Raw genomic sequence first — 22,402 nt, 5'->3', positions numbered from 1 at the left:
CCACATTGTAGGCAGATTCTTTACTGACTGAGCCACCAGGGAAGCCCTAAGATCCTGAGTCAGACTGAAAAGAAAAGAGGAATGTTGGTCTTTTTTGCTGTTCCATACAGTCCCTGTTGCCATTCCCTTAGCAGGTGAATCATGCCAAGTATACTACTAAAAGGTGCTTTTACGGACAGATAAACTGCTTAACGTTATTTTTAAAATTCATTTTTGCTGACCACAGAAAGAAGGCATATAATCAACCTAGTATCTTATTGACCAAATTGTAAATGCTTGTATTGATGCAAACAAAAGAAAAAAATAACTACCATTACTGAATTTCTTCCCACTATGCCCCATTTGCTGAATTAGAAGTTTATATACTGAATATTACTGCCAACATCCTATAAAAGATGAAATTAATGAGCATAAGGAGGATCTGTAGTTTGATTAAGGCTTTATATACAGTAACTGGCATTTGGATTTCAACTCTGAGGTATCTGATTCAACAATCTATGGAGAAGTATTCACAGAAATTTTTAATTTATTAGTTTTTTAAATTTATGGCATGTGGGATTTTAGTTCCTTGACCAGAGATTTAACCCAAGTCTCCTGCATTGGAAGGTAGATTCTTAACCACTGGACCACCAGAGAAGTCCTTCCATGGAAATTTTTTATAAAATTTATAACATTTGAATATTTCTGCCACTAACCTCTGAATTTGGGGGATTAAATTCTAACCACAAAATGCCTGTCTTTAGCAAAGTTAAGATTCTGTTGTTGAGAAATAGCAATAAACAGAGTGCCTTTTTTAAGTGGAGATTATAAAATTTTACATTTTCCAAAGGAGAAGGTATTTAAAATTTGCATTACTTTCTTTCTTTCAATTTAGGAAGTATATAAGATAATAAATAAATAAAAATGACATGCATTTATTATATAACTCCAAATATCTTTTCTCATTGCAGGAGAAAATGTCATAAGGCATTTAAAAATAGACATTTTAAAATAGACTGCCCAAAGACAGTATTCTGAATCACATTTCAATGATTAAAGTCTGTTTATCACAACCAAGTTTCTGCCTTTGTTATTTCAGCACGGATGTCACCATTATTTCTTCAGATTTTCCCTGACCTAAATCTGATCTAAGGAACAGTTCTGATGAATCTAGTTTCACTAAGTCAAGTGACAGATCAGGTTCATGACTTGTCTCTTAATGCTTGTTTGCTTTTGATATAAACAAAGGTCTTATTTACCTGATTTCCAGAGAGTGAAGCTAAAAATTTTGAACTTTGGTCACCAGAAAGCAGAAGAGAGGTGAGTTGCTTGCTTATTTGCTTATTTGATCTAATTTAAAACCACCTCTTCTCTGCCTTGTAAAATTATGTCAAGCTTGTAGCCACACACTCTGCCCACATGTGAAATAGGCTTCAGTCACATTAAGTATGTTGAGGACTCAGTGAAGGTAGAAAAGAAAAAGAAAATTGATACCTCTGGTTTAAGAAGAGAAGGCCTCAGCAGTTGTTGTTGCTGCCAAAGGAAATTAAAAATAGAAAAAGGTTTAGGAAATAATTCAGGTGGAAAAAGTAGATTATGATTGAAAAGAGAGAAAAAAAGGTCACAGCTTAAAACTGGTTACCTTGCTATAAAATTTATTATTCATGTGATAGATATGAACAGCATTAAGTGATATTTTGACTATTTATGTTGGAACATAATGTGCTTTAATTTCATCATTGTTCTAATTAACATCAAACTTAATAATCTTAATAAATAAAAATCTATAAATATTTATTTGGTTTAAGCTACATAGCAAAAGAGTCATTTATGGTTCTGAAGAACTTTAAGCATTACACAATTCATTTTAACAAAGTTAACCTTGTTTTAAATTGCCCTTTTTTTCTCCCCAGTCACATCTATGTATAATTAGGTTCATTAGGAAGAAGGGTAGGGCACACAAAAAAATGATATGGTTCTAATGAACTTATCATTATACTTAAGACATGCTCCCATTTTTCATTTTTACAAAACGTGGATTGCTTGAAGTCAAGATTTAAGCATGTTTTCAGAAATTCTTCTGTGATTAAGGAAATTGTTCTTCCTTAGTTTTTGAAGACCACTTCTCACTGACTCCCCATTTTACCCATATTTTTTTAAAATACACTTTCTACTGATCTGTTTCATAATAATCTGTACTATAACCAGATGAAAACATACACAGATTCAAATTGTGGCTTCTCAACTCTTGAAGGGAATGGTTATACAACATAAGTCTTAAAGTAAGCATTGGGAAAGTAGGCAGAGAAGTTCTAGGAAATAACACTACCAGTGAGCCAACTGCTTAAAATGGCCAATAGAACAACTGTTGGACAGAAGTGATAGATATTCCAAGTACAGATGTTAGTGAGACAGTACAGTTAAGATATTCACTTAAAGGGGTAGGAGGTTGAAGCTAGAAATATTCTGATTCAATCTGTTAGCTTTGGTAATTATCCCCGAAAATATTTTTTCTTAAATGCATTCATTTTGATTTCTAAATAATTTAGGACTTATTCATTCTAAACCATTAGCCAATAAAGGCATATGCTTATTTCATTCTCTTTACTGAAGAGCTATATGATGACTCATACTAAATTTTCAGTAACTCATTGATAGTACCACTTACAGTGTAGTTCACCAAATACTATTGGTCAGAATACCCAGTATCTTTTCTGCAGACCAAGAGTCAAATTAACACAAAAAGTCATACAATAGTCTGACTTGTTTTTAACTCTAAAAGCTCAAAAGTTGTAGGAGTGAGCCTTGGACTGATTTTTTAAAAAGTTTCTAGATTAGAAACAGTGTTCTAGGTTAGATTTATAGCCTTAGAAAAAGGAATTTGGGGGAATGCCACAATATGGAATGATTATAATTCTGGAAAATAGAATTTATATTTGAAAAGGTAAGCAGTTGATCTATATTCGCTCATTGACTTAAAACCTAGAACAAAGAAACAACAAACATACAAGAAAAAAAATAGCAAAGCATACTTTTAAGTTTTGTTAAAATAAAGGGAAATACCCTAGTCTTGAAAGAATGTAAATCAGTCCTTCCTGTAACATAAATATTTTTCCAGTAACCTTGATGTAACATAGCACCATAAAGCCCTTACCTCTGATGTATAACCTCTCCTGCAAGGTAGAAATGAAGAAATCAGTATTAAACATCCTGGATTACAGATAAGATAGAATTATAGATGAAGATAATTTAAGAAAATCATAGAAAAATTGAGAAGGTAATTTTTTCTAAAAAATAGTCTCAGGAGAAATATATTTTATGGCAGTATCAAAACAGGAAGATCAAGATTTTATGCCTGCATTATTAAAAACAATTATCACTCCAGACCCTCATGCCATCTGAAAACTAAACAATACACAATCTGTTTTATCTCAGTGGTGTATAATAACACACATTGACTCTGTTATGATCAGTTAGATTAAAAATATTCTATATCATGTCTGTCCTAGACAAGTCTTGATATGTGTAACACTCATTTTAGGAAAAGATATGCTTGATACATGAAAAACATATTGGTACAGGACAAAAAATATTATCTCCATGACTAGAACATATTCTTCCAAATGTTTTAAGGTTTTTTGTTTTGTCAAAGTATTCTAAAAATAATAAATGCAAACTATTGACTAGTCTTTAAATGTCAATTACATTATCAGACATGACACAAAAAAATTTTTTAGAGATATAATAGCCAAGCATTCAATATTACATAAAGATTTATATAGTTAAATGGACTATAAGTTGTTGAAAATTTTAACTGTAATTGAGAGGGAAAAATGTATGGAATGTTTTCAATGTCATTAATTATGAAGATTTTTTATGTATTATTCATTAAACACTTGACCTAAATTATTACACTAATGCTGTTGACCATGCTATATGAAATTAATAAACTGCAATGAAGATTTACAATGAATACTTTCTAAAGTCCAGCAAAAGAATCTGTAGAAAATTTATTTAAAATGTTCCAAGGACTTTACAAGATAAATCTGCTTACTTGAATGCATCGTAAGTGATTATAAGGCATCGCTGATTGAATAATGGTAATCTGGTTGGTAATAATGGTAATTTAATGCTTATACACATATATTGCTGTCAGCAATTTATTAAAATAGTCCTGTCTTATCGGTGGTTATCTATCTGTGGTTTCAGTTACCCATGGTCAACCATGGTCCAAAAACATTAAATGGAAAATTCTAGAAATAAAAAACATGTATATGTTTTAGATCGCATTCTGAGTAGCATTATGAAGCTTCATTCCATTCTTCTGTATCCCTCCCAGAATATGAGTGGTCTCTTGGTCCAGTATTTGAGATTTCAGGCATCTATTAGGGGTCTTGCAGGATGCTTATGTTGTATGGTTGAATAGGGGGATGATATCATCCCCAAGGGGGGATGATAATCTTAAAGCATTTAAAAGTTGAGACATTTTCAACTTTTACTCAATTTGTATCTTTTAGAGATATATAAAGTTGAGAGCTCATACTTAGGTTTTAATAAATGACTCTTGAGTCATATCCAATAAAACCTATATTTCATTTTCTAGGATATTTAAATTGCCTCTTTTCATTGGCATTGCATTCCATAAATGTAGGAAGTAAAAAATCAATAGATGAACTATAGTATTTCCATTAACCTTTTTGTTGCCTTTTATTTGGTTATTTGTATTGTTTTGTCTTATCTCAAAGGCAAAACATAACTCAGAAAAAGTAAACAACAGAATCAATATGTATAGTTATCTGTGTGTTTTCAATTAACATGACTTTCTATTAATCCTTATAATACCATTCATATGACACTGGTACATCTTTTTATGTAGTTTATACCTAATATGTATTAACTTTTCATTTTATACTCTTTGTATGTATTATTGTTTATTTTTAACAATAAGGAAAATGCATGTTAACAAGTTATAACTTTTAATAATGTACCCAATAATTTCTTCTGTACTAATTGAATCATAATAAATGCAGAAGAAAAAATATATTCATTTTTTGGAGGCTTGCTGTTAGGTTGTGTGAGCTTAGGGGTTGTGGTGAGAAATAATATTTTGAGTTGTATACCAGAATATTTTTAGATCTCAAGTAGAAGATGCTTTAATTGACTTTATAATGAAGGAAACTTCTAAATATAATGTGTCAATGAAAGACTAGATTAAGTATAAAACATGGGAGTGGATGTTTCATTTGCAAAGTATGAAATACTGATAATTTAAAATTATAAAAAGGTTATGAAAAAGGACAAAGTAACAATTTAATAAGGCTATATACCTACATAAAATTGTTATTTGAACTTCTTATACTCTTTGGTAATTATTTAGAGATTTAATTATGAAATAATTCTAAGGAATTATCAGAAATTTATTTTATATTTCCAAGAGGCTGATACAAAATAGCATGAAGACACACACACTCACATTAAAGGTTTATGCAATTGTGAATAATACCTTGTCAGAGTCCGCCAAATAGCACAAGTTCTCATGCATATGACCAGCTGCCAACAAAAAGTCCAACTGAAGTTTTTCAGTGAAAGAGAGAAAAAAATCATGTTCAAGAACTCCAGGAAAAAAATCTCTGTTGATTTGGATGAAAAGCATCTGAAGCAGAGGATCTAATGAAAATAGTTAACTTTATAGTTTTTTATTTGATAACTGGGATGCTAGGTCAAATTCTTGAAGAAATATCACATGATACGAGGTAAACAAAACCTATGAAATGATGCATTCATTGTAGGGCTCTGGATCTATATTAATATACTTAAAATGGCAATTATCAAGTAAGACTTTGCCTATATTTTGGAATTGGGTTTTCTCTGTGCAGACATATCTCCTAAAATATTAAAACTGGAGAGTATAATAAACAATTACAGTTGTATTCAAAGTGAGGATTTCCAGTAAGTGAAATTTATTCCATGTGTGAGACTGGAAAAAAACAAAGTAATTACTTCATGGTTGAGGGTAGCTTTCATTAGGATAGAAAGACGGTACTTAGCTTAGTTGATGCCTTTAAGAATTTAACAAGTTGAGCTCTAAGATATAATAACAACTACTGAAATTTTTTAGAGTATAAATTATTTTCTTTGCCTAAAATAAAGAGGAAAGACATATATAAAACTGGTGGCAGTTCACCAGATATATTTCTTCTTGATTTCTATTTAAAATTTTTATATTTCATTCGTGTTTATAGGCTAAATTTGGATGATTCATCCACAGCAATGAAAAGTAACTAGGAGGGGATATATGTATCTCTATAGCTGATTCACACTGTTGTACAACAGAAACTAACACAACACTAAAGCAACTATACCCTAATAAAAACTAATTTAAAAAAAAGTACCTAGGAATAAAACTGATTATTCACTTTAAAAAATTTTAATAGACAATCATGTTTTATATTATTGATAGATAATGAAAAATATAATTTTTAATGATGAAATAGTAACTAAATTCACACTAGATAAACTCTGTAGTTATTTACCTAACTTTCTTTTGATGAAACTGATTAGAATTTATTAAACTGGACAGAAAGATTATTTTTGAAGGAGACTTATGATAAAATTATAATTAAGGAGATGATATAGTAATGTGAACAAACAAAGCTAAAGAGCAATTTATAAACATTTGTGGAAACAATGAAATGTCTTACAAAAGTCAACAATTCAAGATTTATTTCCATTATAAAGAAAGGAAGAGAAAACACAATGAGAAATAAATAGAATAAGACAGCAATTGAAACAAGTAAAAGATTTATCAAATGTATAAGCATACTAGTAAGATAAAAGCAAGCCAGAGTAAAGGATGTTCTTATAAGAAAACAGATGTCTACATCTATAGCACCTGAGATTTATTTTGAAATACCATAATGTCTGTCATCTCCTACATTTTTAGATACATAACATTTTACTTTGGTAGTATTTCTTCTTACCAAATACATAGGCTCCAAGGAAATAGCAGAACATATGATATCATTTTTTAACTTATTTGTAACAGTGCTGTCTTCCTGGAACACTCATATAAAACTATGATCAAAAGTAAATGTGAAACTTAACATGATAAACAAGCCATTGGTTTAAGTTGGATATCTAACTTTCATGCCCATATATGCCCACTGAAAAATAGATTGAAATTACTTACTTTTTAAATAAATGTAGACAAATAATGCTACTTCGTAGTTAAGAAAGTTAAGGGAACTCTAATATGAGTTAGTAATGATGAGATTAATAATCTTTTAAATTAAAAATGAGGAAAAACCAGCATTGCATTGAATTTAGGGTAAAAGAATAGTATCTTCTTTAATGTTCAAATTTGCCTCCACTGGAAGGTTATGGTCAAGAAAAGAGTTGTCCATTTAAAACTGAGAAAGAAACATTACAGTGAAGTAGAATGACTGTGAGACTGTTTTTCAATTCCTTCAACAATATTGTGCAAATTCTCCTGGTTTTGTTCAGATGTCATTTCCGTATTTGTTGTCTCTGAAGGACAACTCATTTGAAGTTTTGAGAGTTGTGCTGGTGGATTATTTTTTTCTATTTGGCTGTACATGTTAGCTACTGACTTTTCCAGTTCTGCTAAGTTTTTTATATGCTTGAGAATGCCTTTTGGTTCCCTTTGAGGATTTGCATTACACAGTGTTGTTGATGTTGACAACTGTATCATAGTGGATTTCACTTCCTTGGCTGGTGTCACATTGACAGTACGTTCAATAGCTGGTGTAAACGCACACTTGGTGGATGGAACTGACATTGAAGGAGGCAGTAAAGAAGGAAGAGGAGGAGATGCTGGAGGAAGAGAGGGAAGTGAAGGTAGAAAAGGTGGAGGAGGAGTAGAGGAAGGAGGAGAGGGAGCAGAAACTAGAAGACGTGGAGGAAGAGGAAGAGGAGGTGGATTAGAAGGAGGAGAAGGAGGAAGACTAGACACAGCAAAAGGAGTAAGGATATGAGGCGTAAGAGGAGGAGGAGGAGGAAGAGGAGGAGGAGGGGGAGGACAAGGAGGAGGAGGGGGAGGAGAGGTTTTTGGTGGATGGGGAAGATTTTCAAAAATGTCCTTTTTGGTTTCAAAAGTCATCAAACAAGTAGGTGTCTCTCTGCTAAAGAACTCAGAATTTAAAATGCAAGGCATTGAAGGAGAAAGTTCCAAGGAACAGTCAGCAGGAGAAACAACATTAGGTTCTGATTTGAGTTCCACAGTTCTTGAAACAGTTGGCAAAGTGGAGAAAGAGCAGTGAGACCAAGGAGAGGAAAGCGAAGAGTCTGAAGATAGAGACTGCAACTGCTCTGTTCCTTTTATAGCGAGTGATTCACTTTCCCTTGTTTCCTCTTTTTCTGTTACATTTGCATCTTTGACTGTAAGCAAGGGACTATTGTTACCTCTTTTGTTTGGATTGGTTCCAGTGCTTTCATTTTCAGCTTTCTGCCTGTTGCTTTGCCACTGCTTTAGAGCTATGGTTTCTGATCTATCAGGAAGTTCCCACATTGGTCTCCTAGGTAAGCAGGTTGGGCGATTCCACATCCTGTGAATCTTTTCTCTTGGGCCCCTCAGAAACTCATTCTTGGCTTGTGTTTTGGGTAAATATGACTTAACAAAATCTGTTCTTAGTAAAAAGTCTGAATTTGTTGATCTTTGATCTGTATATTCCTTGTACATGGTACTGTGGGCACTTAAGGCATCCTCATCAGACATCAGTGTGAATTCTCTTGCAGACCTGGGCCAGCTGTTCTTAAGAGATCCATCTACGTGAGTCTGCTTGTGAGCCTCAGCAGTGTTGGAAGAAAAGTGCTGATGTTTCCTGTCTTCTGAGACTGATTTATTTTCCCTGCTTTGTTGGAAATGGTAGAGAAGGAAAAGACTTGAAAGAAAAGAAGATAATGAAATGTAAGGAAACAGGTTGTGAAATAGCTTTCATGAGAAAGATGTTTTTATGTTTCTCATTACTACTTCAAATATAAAAGGCCAAATAACACTAATCTACTGAAGCAAGCCATTACTTTGATGTTTCTGTTCTCAAAAAGGCAGGCCAGGAAAAGCTAGGGAGCTGAGAGTAGCATGAAAAAGTTTCATTTAAAAAAAAAAAAATGTGTCAATCCACACACTGATTTTCTTTCTTTCTTTTTTTAGTTAGTTTGATACAGTGAAGTTTCCATGACCACACATAACAGTTCTCTCAAGAATAAATCACAAGTTTCCAAGTTACAGAGCAACATGTTGGGCAGTGGTTTCCTACCCTTTGCCTTGGTTAAGGATGATCAGAGTTGACTGTTTTAAGGAATGGATCCTTAGCTGTATCTGATTCAGTACCTGCCCGTTATCTCTCATCTTAGTAATTCTGTCCTGGAGTTAAAAGAACTCTCCTATATGAGATAAAACTTGCAAGAGGATACAGAAAGATTTTCTGCTTTCTAGACTAAGAGAATTAGTCTCCAAGGACAGATGGGAAGGTTTCTCTCACAGAGTTCTAAATCACAATTGAAAAATTGTATTTAAGAATCTTGAAGAGATTATTTTCTTCCATTTTAATTTTATGCCTAATGATTCAAAAAGCACTATAAATATTACAAATAAGAAGGGAGACTTTTGGATTTCTTTTGAACATGATATAGATCAAATTTTAGGCTACACTTTAATGAAAATACACACTATTATAGTAATAGTTTTGAAATCACTGAAAGACTTGCTCAGACATGGTCACTGAATTACAGTGACTGTGAGTCACAAATAAAATGAAATGTCAAAGAGCACAAAAAAGTGCCTCCAATGAAAGCACTGGGACCGCTCTCCCAGAAAGACAGGAAGACTTGGGGTTTTAAATAGTCTTTCATTTGACTTTGCTTTCAAGCTCAGAGTAACAGATTCATTTTTATTATCATTTAATATTTACATACATAGTATAGATGAAATAAAATGACTTTTTAATTAAAATTTAAAAGCTACATTGAAAAATCAGGATGAAAGGTGAGACAATATAATGATATATAATTATTGTGTCATTTGGCAAAAATGCAAACTGCAAGAGAGAATTCTCACAGGTGGTCAGGATCTCCTGAATAACTCAGAAAGTGGAGACAACTTGAATTAAACAAACAGCAACTGCTTTTCAAAATCACAAAAAGTAGTCTTTAAAAATCTGGTTAACATATAGCAGTTGTTTCTGTGTAAATACATTCTTGGATTTATTTTTCTTGGAAAGAACCATCTATTCAATGATACCACATCATTTTTGATGGAAAGATATCCATAAATATTTTTAGCAAAATCAAAGAGAATTTTTAAACTTCTCTTCATAAGCAGACATACTATCACTGGGAATACATTTAAACTCATGCAATTTTAAGATATAAAGAAGGAATGCAGTATAGAAAACATAACTTTCTTTTTAAAAGTAAATGTACAGTAAAAGATGAAGATTACTGTATATAGAGCAAAACAGCACTTAGTCTATTCTATTGCATCTTTTTTTGTTTTAATGCCCTTGTATTAGAATGATATTATTTACTTACTTATGCCTATGTATCCACAGGTGAGAAAGAGAAAACATGTGATAGAAAAAAAAATTTTTAACTATAGTTAAATTGAGATGGTTATGAGAATATTAACAAGAATATGCTTTAAATACTTAATACTCATATCAAAAGAGAAAATGTATGTGTCATATTTTTATTTATTAATATGAATAATTTTAATAATGCTTTAGATAAAATCATATGACATTTGATTGTCTTATCACATAAAATTACATCTACCTATCTAATGGGTTGGTTGAAAAGTTCATCTGGTTTTTTCCATAACATCCTATGGAAAAATCCAAATGGACTTTTTGCCCAACCCAATATCTCCTATACATAGTTAAATTCACCTCTATTAAACATGGGTGATTTCAATTCTAAAACAGAATTTTAAAAATGAGATTCTAAGAATTGCTTCTATGTCCAAAGTGAATGATTAGTCCACATTGATTTATAAAGAAGACGTAAGTCTCATTTAGAAGGAATATGACTTTTACAGAGTAATTATTGAGTCTACATTAAGTTGTTAATTATTTGTGAAACTTTTTTTTCAAAGTACCCTTTGACTTTTTAAAAAATAGTTGATTATAATTCATTTGAAGATAGCTTATTTTTATAGTAATTTATGACTAGAAGTTTTGTAAAATGTTTTTGAATAGATAATTTAAACATTTGTCAAAGATTATTAAATGTGTAAAACTTAAAACACTTCAACAAATACAAATAAGAATTGCAAAATCCTCTACTATTACAATTTTCAAATAAAATAGTCCCTAAAAATTGCTATTTGAAAATTATCACCATCAAACTATAATGATTCCAGGTGATGTTATAGTATTCCTGCTTTTGTTAAATAGAAATTAGTATATACCCCTCACGAATTTCAAATAAAGCACATTCAACTTCACACATAAATCTTTTTTAGTTTTGAACATGTTTAGAATCAAATCTTATTGGCTCAATTCCAACATTCACCAATAATTGAAAAAGAATCCATCATTCCAACTCATTCAAAAGGAAAAAAATATTTAAAACATTAATCCTATATTATTACTCCAGAAGCAGCATGTGAGGCATTAAGTTCTTTTAAATTCAACTTTAGCATTAAACTATATGCTAAATTCAGTTTTAGTATTTTAAAAACTATTGTCAGTCTAACCTATATAATAGTATTAATACAGTTAATAATATTGATACATAGGTTTGAATACAATTTGCCCATTAAAATATAAATTTCATAATTTTTGAGGCTTGCTTTATTCCTACTAGTAAGTGCTACAAATGTAACACAGTAGAATGTGTTTTAGTCCCTCAGTTCCACAAAATTTCAGTTAATAATTGTTTTCCTGGATTTAATTTAGTCTTATTCAAAATTTTATAATCTCCTTGGTTGTTTTGCATTTCATGTTGGTATATCTTGAATTTTTTCTTTTTTTAATATGGACAAGTTAAATATCTTCAAAAGGAATCAGGTTTGAGGTAGCATCATTAAAGACAATATAAAGCCATAAAATCTTTGAGGAGTAATTTAAACTCTTTTTCAAAATGATGATTTAATATTGATTAGCAATTCCAAATAGTCCAGGAGAAATGCTGTTATAACAGCATTTTCATTTGAGAGAAATACAATGAAAGGAATATTCTTAAGTGATTATATATGTGATATTAATTATTTTCACTCAGATTTTAATTCTATTTTATAACATCTTAAAATAGTATCTTAGAAAAGTCTAGACCATAGAGTAGACTTTTGATTATGAAACAAGAATTGGCTTTTGGTACCAAACCAGGAATTACTATTTTATGACTGTGCTTTATTTTCCTCATTTTTTATGAGAAAAATATTTTCAGAATTTTTAATTTGGGGGAAAATCCTTGATTCTGAAGATTTAGAAATTAAATATAATACTCAAGCTACTCATCTGCAAATGTCTCCTCAAACTGAAAACTTCTTTCCTGTTACTCAGTTTTTATTGATATTATTATTAATGTACTTTTGTTAGTTTTTTGGTTCATTCAGTTCATTTCACTTCAGTCGCTCAGTCGTGTCAGACTCTTTGCGACCCCATGAATCACAGCACACCAGGCCTCCCTGTCCATCACCAATTACTCTCCAATTGAACTTTCTTAGGTCTTCATCTTAACAGTTTTATGTTTAAAAAATGTAATAATCAAAATAGGCTCTAAGCAGTATTTCCACATCAAGTTGAAATTTAATACTCACCACACAGAATTCATCAAAACCCATTTATTTCTAAAAGTCCCTGAAAGGTCTACTTACATCGTGCTGTCCCCGAGTTCTTCATAGAGATGAGCACCGGGAGGCGGTGGGGGTGGTGGGGGCATGGCCACTGGTGTCGGGGCAGGCGCTGCTGGTTTAGCCGCAGGTAGGGCAGACTGGATTCGAGCTGTCTTGGTGCACTCAGCTTGGCGTCTTTGGTAAAGTAAGGAGGTTTTGTAAAACTCATTTTAGAAATCATATACTTATCAATAGGCTACCTTTCAATAATAAAGTCCAGTTATCAGAGGAACTCGAATTTTTTACAAAAATATTTGAACTTACTAATAAAATTACAAAAGCATTCCCACAGAGTATCATTTACTTAAAACCCCTTCTTAGTTCTTTAAAATGTTTAGTCCTTGAAAAATGGTAAATTCAGTAGAAAAAATTTGCAAATTAAGTTAAATGGTAATATTAAATGGAGAAGGAAAAATATTTATAACATGACTTATAATTGATGGTTGTTTAATGGATCTCTTTCATAATAAGGCATATAAAAGATACATATGCATGCCAAGTTGTTTCAATCATGTCCAACTCTTTGTGACCCTATGGACAGAATCCATGGGATTCTCCAGACAAGAATACTGGAGTGGGTTGCCAGCTCTTCTCCAGGGATCTTCCTGACCAGGGAACGAACCCACGTTTCTTATGTCTCCTTCATTGGCAGGTGGGTTCTTTACCACTAGCTCTACTTGGGAGCCCATAGAAGATACACAATTGGCTTTTATTTTTGGTCTTCCATCTATTTAAAGAAAAGTTGTTTTGTTTAAAAATGATTTTAAACCCATCTTAGATACTGCAGACACTGTGTCGAGGTGCATGTTTAGGAGGGAGATTTGGTTAGCTTTTATTTTCTTTGGATTCCAAGAAATGCCTGTGATTCTTGCACTGGAGCAAGGCTGCTGTTTTTGACTTTCCTGGATACTGATTGTTAATTCTTGCCTCACAACCAAAATCCCAAAGGGTGGCGGATATCAGGGCAAACTGTCTTTTTCACATTTCTTCCTCTTGTATCCATTTGTCTAAAACTAGTTCAATTCTATATACATAAACCACAAGGGCTTCCCTGGTGGCTCAGATAGTAAAGAATATGCCTAAACGTGGGAAACCTGGGTTTGACCCCTGGGTTGGGAAGATCCCCTGGAGGACAGCATGGCAACCAACTCCAGTATTCTTGCCTGGAGAATCCCCATGGACTGAGGAACTTGGCAGGCAGTCCATAGGGTAACAGAGAGTCGGACACAACAGAGCAACTAAGCACACACATACACACAAACCAAAGTATGTGCAACTGAAAACTAGTTCAAATACAAAATACAAATATAAAGTAGAAATAATACCTGGTTCTGGGCAGGCTGACTACTTTATTAGCATTATCTGTTTTTTTTTTCTTTTCATATCACATAAAATCATATGCAACATATTAGTAATTATACTTACACTTTAAACCTGTTTGGGAAAGCAAATGAATAGGAAAAAATGAATAAGAAAAAAAAGAGAAAGCTACATGAGAAATACTGCATTCATAATATTTTAACATCTGAATTAATCTAAATTATGAATAATTTATGGGTTAAACTCATAATAACACTGACTTAATGACATTGTAGGAGAATTAAGTCTTTCAATTCAGAAAATGAAAATGGTAAGCACTTTATTATTACTGTCACCGTCCTACAAGCTGTTAAAACATTTATTGCAGGAAAACAAAGAAATTAACTAGTTGGAATAGGAAACACTGGATTAAAACATGCATATGTGAGTTTTTCCTCTGATAGAGAAATGGAATATTAAAATGCTCTGATCTTTATAACCATCATTTTGGTTTGCTGTGCTTGAAGACTATTAAAGAAATGGAGTCAGGCAGCAAGCCCCAGTTATACTCGTCCTCGCTTTGAAGCTGAAGCTAGAATTGGAAGGTGCCAATCATGGATACTAAATTTATGACACTTTCACATTTGCCTCATAGTTTTCCATCCACAGCAAATTTTAAAAACAAATTTTAAAATGAAAGAATAACCATTCATTCCAATCTATTTATAAGCAGAAAATGAAAGTACAGAAGTTAGATTTTAAAATAATAGAATTTTACTTTATAACACGTTTACTTTTGTTAATCTACAAAAAGAGTGTAACCAAAATTTACTCTTAGATTGTCAAGCTGATTACTGAATTAAAAAACAATAAAATATCTTTAAAATATTTATATATTAAGGATTTTAATATTTTGTTAAAACTCAGACCATTTAGCATAACATCCAGGATGTTTCAGTTTTGATCACTGCCTTGTATGCCAAATAAAAGAAGTTTTCTCACTTATTTTAATGCTAGCAGGATATAATACATCTCCTTTCAGAAATAGTTGGATGAAAAAGTAACTGTGATACAGACATACTTAACATGAAAATTAATATTGGATTGATAGCTTAATAATCTAAAAATGTGTCCATTATTGTTTGTGTATAGGCTTTAGATTTGGCATATCAACTTATTTAAGCACACACTGAACTCTAATATGTCAACCTAAATGTTATACTTGCAACTTCTCATTGCTTTTGTGACAGAAAATATTCCTATAGTATGTTCACGCACAGCACATTATTCAACTTTCAAGTTGGAATTACCATACCTTATTTAATTCAATAGAAAATCCTCATTGTTAGAGAACAAAGATAACAGTTTAAGATTAGTCCTTTCCCTGTAGGTATTTTAAATGATGAGTAGCCATTCTACCATTATTTGTTATGTCAAGTAATTTATATGATTTATGATTCCTGCCTGTTAATTATTTTCATTTGTGGCACCCTCAGGGCTACCTCTCTTCTTAACCTATTCCACAGTTTTTTATTTTTTATTTTTTTTAGCACTTATCATCAATAGGGATATACTTAAAAAGCACAACCCTCTATCACAAAGTTCCCCATATCTAGTAACAAATTTAAAAAAAAAATGCTTGCTAGACTATTTTAAATATAGATGTTTAAATTAGCTAAAATTTACTTGACTACTGTAAAGACCCTAAGCAAGAAAAATATAGATATTTTAAATGAATGTATTTGTCTATAGGCACCAGAAAAATGTAAGACTTGTACAGCCAAAACATAATGTTAGATGTTACAATATAGACTCTATCAAGGAAACCCAAGAAAGAAGAAATCATATGGAAAATTACATATGGTGTGCTATGATTTTTAAATGATTTTTTTCAGACTGTAATATCTGCATAGGGGTAAGTCTGACAATATGGATAAAAATCTAGCATGACAATTCTTTGATATTTAGGTTGCAGAACTTCCTTTGCAACTGTGGTATCTGTATGTGACATTTCACTGCCTCTCCTCCCAAAGTTCTTAACCTGATGAAGAGCATAAATGAAACTATAGGAGGTAACCTAATATTCCTGGCAGATAAGAATATTTTAGCATAGGAACACTGAGAAATCTGTGGAAAAAAGTATTGAAAGTTTGTAGTTTTCCCTTAAAGGAAGGTTATTTGGCACAAGAAAAATACCACACTCCCAGAATGTTTTCACCATGAATATTTTACAACTACAAAGCCATTTTACCAGAGCAAGTTTTTGATATGTCTTCTTGAGGAGCTGTCTGTATTTTGGCAGGTATGAATACTTACTGTCTATAGCTGACCAAAACCACCAAGATGGCAGGAATACAACAGAGGATGATGATGAAGGCCAGAGCCAGCAGGGCCCCTTCGGTATAGCCGAGACTTTCTCCTCGCTTTTTAATGCTGGTCACTGCCTCTGGAGTCCGGATCTCCAGAATGCGTCCTCCTTCCCCATAATATGGCTGAAAGTCTTTATTGATATCAAGCAGTTTGCCATCTAAAAATCTTTATTGTTAGATAAACAGTAAAATCAATATTAACAGAGAAGGCCTTTTAGTAATCAAAATATTTTTGGTAATCTCTTTTAATATTTTGTTTAATTATAACATAAGCTGAGTCAGAAATCTTATTATGAATAAGAAAAGTGTATATGAAACCAAGAGCAATAGAGTAACGGTTCTATGTGCACATATCAAACAATGACCCTGACTATGCTTATAGACTTGGCAAAAGTAAATAATGACGTTATTGAAATTCATATCTCTGTGTTGAGATTATTTATAGTAAGTTATTCAGGTGGGATAAAATATAATATTCTAAATTATATACTACAATTTAAAAATATATTCCTGCACTTTATATCTTATGGTTCTCAAAATAATTCTGTAAAATAGAACCTTAATACCGTTTTACTGCAGACAACAAAGTTACAAAGTTATGGAAACAAATCTGAGATACCAACCCAAGTCTTCATAGTATTTAATTAGGTTTCACCAGACTACCCTAAATGTTAACACTCTCAAATCTCAAACCAAAATATTTTTATGGGAAAGAATGAACAAATTAAAAGGTTTTCTTCTTCCTAGAAACAGAATATTAAATAAATGATGCAGGCAGTAAATCAGTACACTCAGGATGATAAGAATTGGTGGTTGATTTATCTAGTGCGTGTCTGTGAAGTCCCTTCATGTCTGACTCTGCGACCCAGGCTCTTCCACCTGTGGGATTCTCCAGGCCAGAATACTGGAGTGGGTTGCCATGCCCTTCTCCAGGGGATCTTCCTGACTCAGTGATCGAACCCTCATCTCTATGTCTCCTGCACTGGCAGGCAGGTCCTTTACCCACTAGCACCACCTGGGAAGCCCAATTCATCTAGTAGTTCTTGCAAAACCTTTCACCAAATAATGCATTTCCAACTATGAGTATTGTGTTGGGGAGAAAAATTAAGGAATAATTGTTACTTAATTTAATTAGACTGAACAATTTTGTCACATATTTTATACTGTAATTAGCAGGCATTTTTCTCAAGATTTCTCAGGAACGTTTAAATGATCTTTTACAAATCCTATATATTGATACAACAATTATGTTCTTAAAACCACAAAGCCACAAATGTCTCAGGTATTTGTATTTTAATTTCTTAAGACTTCTATCTATAAAAAATGAAGTGTCTTACAATATAAAATTGTAAAGCAAAATAGTTCAAAAAGTAAAATTACTCAAATGCCTATAATGCAAAGATAAGAGCTGCTAACATTTTGGTGCACTAATCTTTTTTTTTTTTTGCTATTAATAAACATTTTTATATATTTGTAATTACACTGCACATACAAAGTGAAAATATCATTTTAGAAACATGTTTTAATATAAAATACCAATGTGAAAAATACAAAGAAATGTGAAAAAAAGATTTAAATGGCTCAAAATTTCACCATCAAATAGTAACTGAAGATTGCTATCCTTGTGCATTTTACAGGCTATTTCTTCTCTTTTGATATTTTTTATTCTAATTTTCCAAGTGATCATGCTGACTTTAAATCTAGTTAAACATGCTGTTCTTAGCTTCTATATAGAAAAAAAAAATAGATGCCTGACATCAAACATTAATTCCTTGGATAGTTTATTAATCTTTCAATTTAGGAAACCTAGTGTTTCAAAAAACTCATTTCAGTTTTAAAGCTACGCAGGTTTTTAGTCAAGTTATCAGACTATAATACAAGCAGTTAGGATGCTTTTTGTTTCTATTTTTTACAAATATGCTTTTGTAGATGAAAAATATACTTTTCATATCAATTTTTTCAAGGACGTTTTCAGATATGTTTGCTGCTGCTGCTGCTGCTAAGTCACTTCAGTCGTGTCCGACTCTGTGTGACCCCATAGACGGAAGCCCATCAGGCTCCCCTGTCCCTGGGATTCTCCAGGCAAGAACACTGGAGTGGGTTGCCATTTCCTTCTCCAATGTGTGAAAGTGAAAAGTGAAAGTGAAGTCGCTCAGTCGTGTCCGACCCTTAGCAACCCCACGGACTGCAGCCTACCAGGCTCCTCCATCCATGGGATTTTCTAGGCAAGAGGACTGGAGTGGCTTGCCATTGCCTTCTCCGTCAGATATGTTTAGGAGTACAATAAAGGTTTTTGCATTGTTCCACGTAGTAAATTGGAATGGAATTGTATTATAATTTGAATGTTTATTAGATAAAATAAGAAATTCCAAATGAAGTACAGATTAAGAGTTACATCACAAGAACTATATCACTAGAAACTGGGAAGGATCAGAAGTAGACAAAGAGCATAAATTGTAGGGAAAAATTATTCCTGTCATATGGACAACAGATCACTATTCTATTGGATTCTTACTGGATTCTCGTTGATATCCAAACCACATAAAGGAAGATTTATTAGTCTTTTTACATTACAATAATTCCATTATTTAGATATTTATTTCTCAATTTAGGAAATCATAAGTATTTGTTTACTAGAAGAGAGCATCACGTTTGAATCCGTAACTGATTTAGAACAATTTTTTGCTCTATATATGAGAAAAAACTTGTCTAGGCAAAAAGCCTTGAGGGATAACATTTTCCTTAAAATATTATAAATTTGATTCCATTGACTTTTGGCATTTTATCTTACAGATAGAATTTAAGGCATCAATTTTTGTTCCTTTAGGATTAAGTCATTTTTACTTTTGTTTCAATAGTTCTAAAACATACTCAGTTACTTTTAAAGGATGTGTGACAACATTTTCATTGATTCTGCCAGTGATGTAATGAAATCTTTTAACTATATTTTCAGGTTTTGTTTCTGTGATAACTACTACAATTTTTACCTCAGTTCAGTTGCTCAGTTGTGTCCAGCTCTTTGTGATCCCATCGACTATAGCACACCAGGTTTCCCAGTCCATCACCAATTCCCAGACATTGCTCAAACTCATGTCCATCGAGTTGGTGATGCCACCCAACCATCTCATTCCCTATCATCCCTTTTTCCTCCTGCCTTCAGTCTTTTCCAGCATCAGGGTTTTTTTCAGTGAGTCAATACTTTGCATCAGGTGGCTGAAAGTATCGGAGTTTCAGCTTCAGCATCAGTTCTTCCAATGATAATTCAGGACTGATTTCCTTTAGGGTTGACTGGTTTGATTTCCTTTCAGTCCAAGGGACTCTCAAGAGTCTTCTCCAACACCACAGTTCAAAAGCATCAATTCTTCAGTGCTCAGCTTTCTTTATAGTCCAACTCTCACATCCATACATAACTACTGGAAAAACCATAGCTTCGACTAAGCAGACCTTTGTTGGCAAAGTAACGTTTCTGCTTTTTAATATGCTGTCTAGGTTGGTCATAACTTTTCTTCCAAGGAGCAAGCATCTTTTAATTTCATGGCTGCAGTCACCATCTGCAGTCATTTTGGAGCTGCCAAAATAAAGTCTCTCATTGTTCCCAGAGATATATGCAATTATCAGGTTGTATCTTGATTTTCCTCTAAGTCTGTTTTTACCTCTTTTATCATTTTTTTTTCTTTCCCTTAAAATGCTGTGAGCTTCTTATATTTATACTTCATTTTGCCAATTTATTTTTCAGATGCCTTTTCATTACAGGCAAGTTGTAGCCCAAAGAAACTTCAGGTGTTTTGGGGTTTTTTTTCCCATATTTTTTTCTGATTTCAGGACTAAGAGCTCTATTGTCTTCTAACATCCATGTCATTCCTTGAAGATGAAATCTAACTGACCATCTCTGGAATGTGCATTAACCCACATGTAGTCAATGTGAGCAGAGGAAAGGCATACTCTAAATGGCCTGAGGGCTCCAGCCCACTACCATTTGGAAGAAGGACAACCACACTATTCTTTTGTGGAACATTTTTTACCAGAAAGAGGTAAAGATTCAGGGCATGTAAAACACATATACCATTTGTCTTATATGGTCTTGTTTTCTGTTGGAAATTTTCCAATGATTTCTAAACTATTTTCCAATGATTTCTATAAAATAATTATTTCCAGAGATATAGTCTACCTCTGAGTCATCAGAATTTTATTTTTTATTTTGTTTTTCAGCATTATTACTGAACCCATTTTTATCCTTGCTTATTTCTTTTAGGAAGGAAATAAAGCTGTCAGATTCAAGGACAATAAAGACATGATATCTGTTCTTTATTCTCATCCATAGTCTACTTAGCTGCTTGTTAAAATCCTTTTTAAGTCTAAGGGTGAAGTGAACAGATCCCTTCCTAGCATTTCAGTTCAGTTCAGTTCAGTCACTCAGTCATGCCCAATTCTTTGTGACCCCATGGACTGCAGCATGCCAGGCTTCCCTGTCCATCACCAACTCCCGGAGCTTGCTCAAAGTCATGTCCATTGAGTTGGTGGTGCTATCCAACCATCTCATTCCCTATCGTCCCCTTCTCCTCCTGCCTTCAATCTTTCCCAGCATCCAGATCTTTTCCAATGAGTCAATATTTCGCATCAGGTGACCAAAGTATTGGAGTTTCAGCTTCAGCATCAGTCCTTCCAATGAATATTCAGGACTGATTTCTTCCAGGATTGATTGACTTGATCTCCTTGCAGTCGAAGGGACTCTCAAGAGTCTTCTCCAACACCACAGTTCAAAAGCATCGATTCTTCAGTGCTCAACTTTCCTTATAGTCCAACTCTCACATCCATATATGATTACTGCAAAAAACATAGCTTTGACTAAATGGACTATTTTTGGCAAGGTAATGTCACTGCTTTTTAATATACTGTCTAGGTTGGTCATAGCTTTCCTTCCAAGGAGAAAGCTCCTTTTAATTTCATGGCTGCAGTTACCATCTGAAGTCTGTCACTGTTTCCACTGTTTCCTCATCTATTTGCCATGAAGTGATGGGACCGGATGCCATAATGTTAGTTTTCTGAATGTTGAGTTTTAAACCAACTTTTCCACTCTCCTCTTTCACTTTCATCAAGAGGCTTTTTTTTTTCACTTTTTGCCATAAGGGTGGTGTCATCTGTGTATCTGAGGTTATCGATATTTCTCCTGGCAATCTTGATTCCAACTTGTGCTTCATCCAACCCAGCATTTTGCATAATATACTCTGCATATATGTTAAATAAATACGGTGATAATAAACAAACTTTATGTACTCCTTTCCCTATTTGGAACCAGTCTGTTGTTCCACGTCTAGTTCTAACTGTTGCTTCTTGACCTGAATTCAGATTTCTCAGGAGGCAGGTCAGGTGGTCTGGTATCCACATCTCTTTAAGAATTTTCCACAGTTTGCTGTGATCCACACAGTCAAAGGTTTTAGCATAGTCAACAAAGCAGAAATAGATGTTTTTCTGGAACTCTCTTGCTTTTCAAATATCCAATGGATATTGGCAATTTGATCTCTGGTTCCTCTGTCTTTTCTAAATCCAGCTTGAACATCTGGAAGTTCATGTTTCATGTACTACTGAAGCCTGGCTTGGAGAATTTTGAGCATTACTTTGCTACCATGTGAGATGAGTGTAATTGTCCTAGCATTTAGCCAACGTTAATCCATTATTGCTCTGTTTTCCCTAGATGAGGTAAATTCCTAAGCCAATTTCATATCTTCTGATTCACTCAACTGTTGAAGCACATGCAGACTTATATCCCTGCCTCCATTCACTTGTGTGGAACACCACTCTCAAAGAAGCAGGGCTGGCAGGGATGGGGGGCAAATTGAGAGAGTGGCACTGACATATACACACTGTGCTCAGTCACATTCCACTTTTTGTGAGCCCATGGACT

At 33.1% G+C, this 22,402-nt stretch overlaps 1 protein-coding gene across 16 annotated transcripts in view; it reads right to left on the bottom strand.

Annotated features, from left to right (window-relative positions):
- PCDH15 (protocadherin related 15) overlaps window positions 1-22,402 on the bottom strand; it is an 870,688-nt gene that overhangs the window by 9,558 nt on the left and 838,728 nt on the right. For 4 of the 16 annotated variants that reach the window (XM_088842500.1, XM_088842502.1, XM_088842501.1 and 1 more), the window contains 4 exons: window positions 16,448-16,666; window positions 14,258-14,266; window positions 12,815-12,967; window positions 10,528-10,533 (listed from right to left, as the gene is read on the bottom strand). In XM_088842500.1, the coding sequence (XP_088698626.1) occupies window positions 10,528-10,533; window positions 12,815-12,967; window positions 14,258-14,266; window positions 16,448-16,666 (387 nt within the window). Of the gene's footprint in view, window positions 1-1,473; window positions 1,513-3,133; window positions 3,153-5,482; window positions 5,549-7,402; window positions 8,880-10,527; window positions 10,534-12,814; window positions 12,968-14,257; window positions 14,267-16,447; window positions 16,667-22,402 lie in introns of those variants that run through there. The other 12 variants (XM_088842490.1, XM_088842494.1, XM_088842492.1 and 9 more) reach the window with 7 other exon arrangements.

The sequence above is a fragment of the Moschus berezovskii genome, chromosome 12, assembly GCF_049115385.1.
Source record: "Moschus berezovskii isolate FMDL1 chromosome 12, NW_MosBer_1.0, whole genome shotgun sequence".
NCBI lineage: Eukaryota > Metazoa > Chordata > Mammalia > Artiodactyla > Moschidae > Moschus > Moschus berezovskii.
This window is presented reverse-complemented; position numbering and strand designations above follow the sequence as displayed.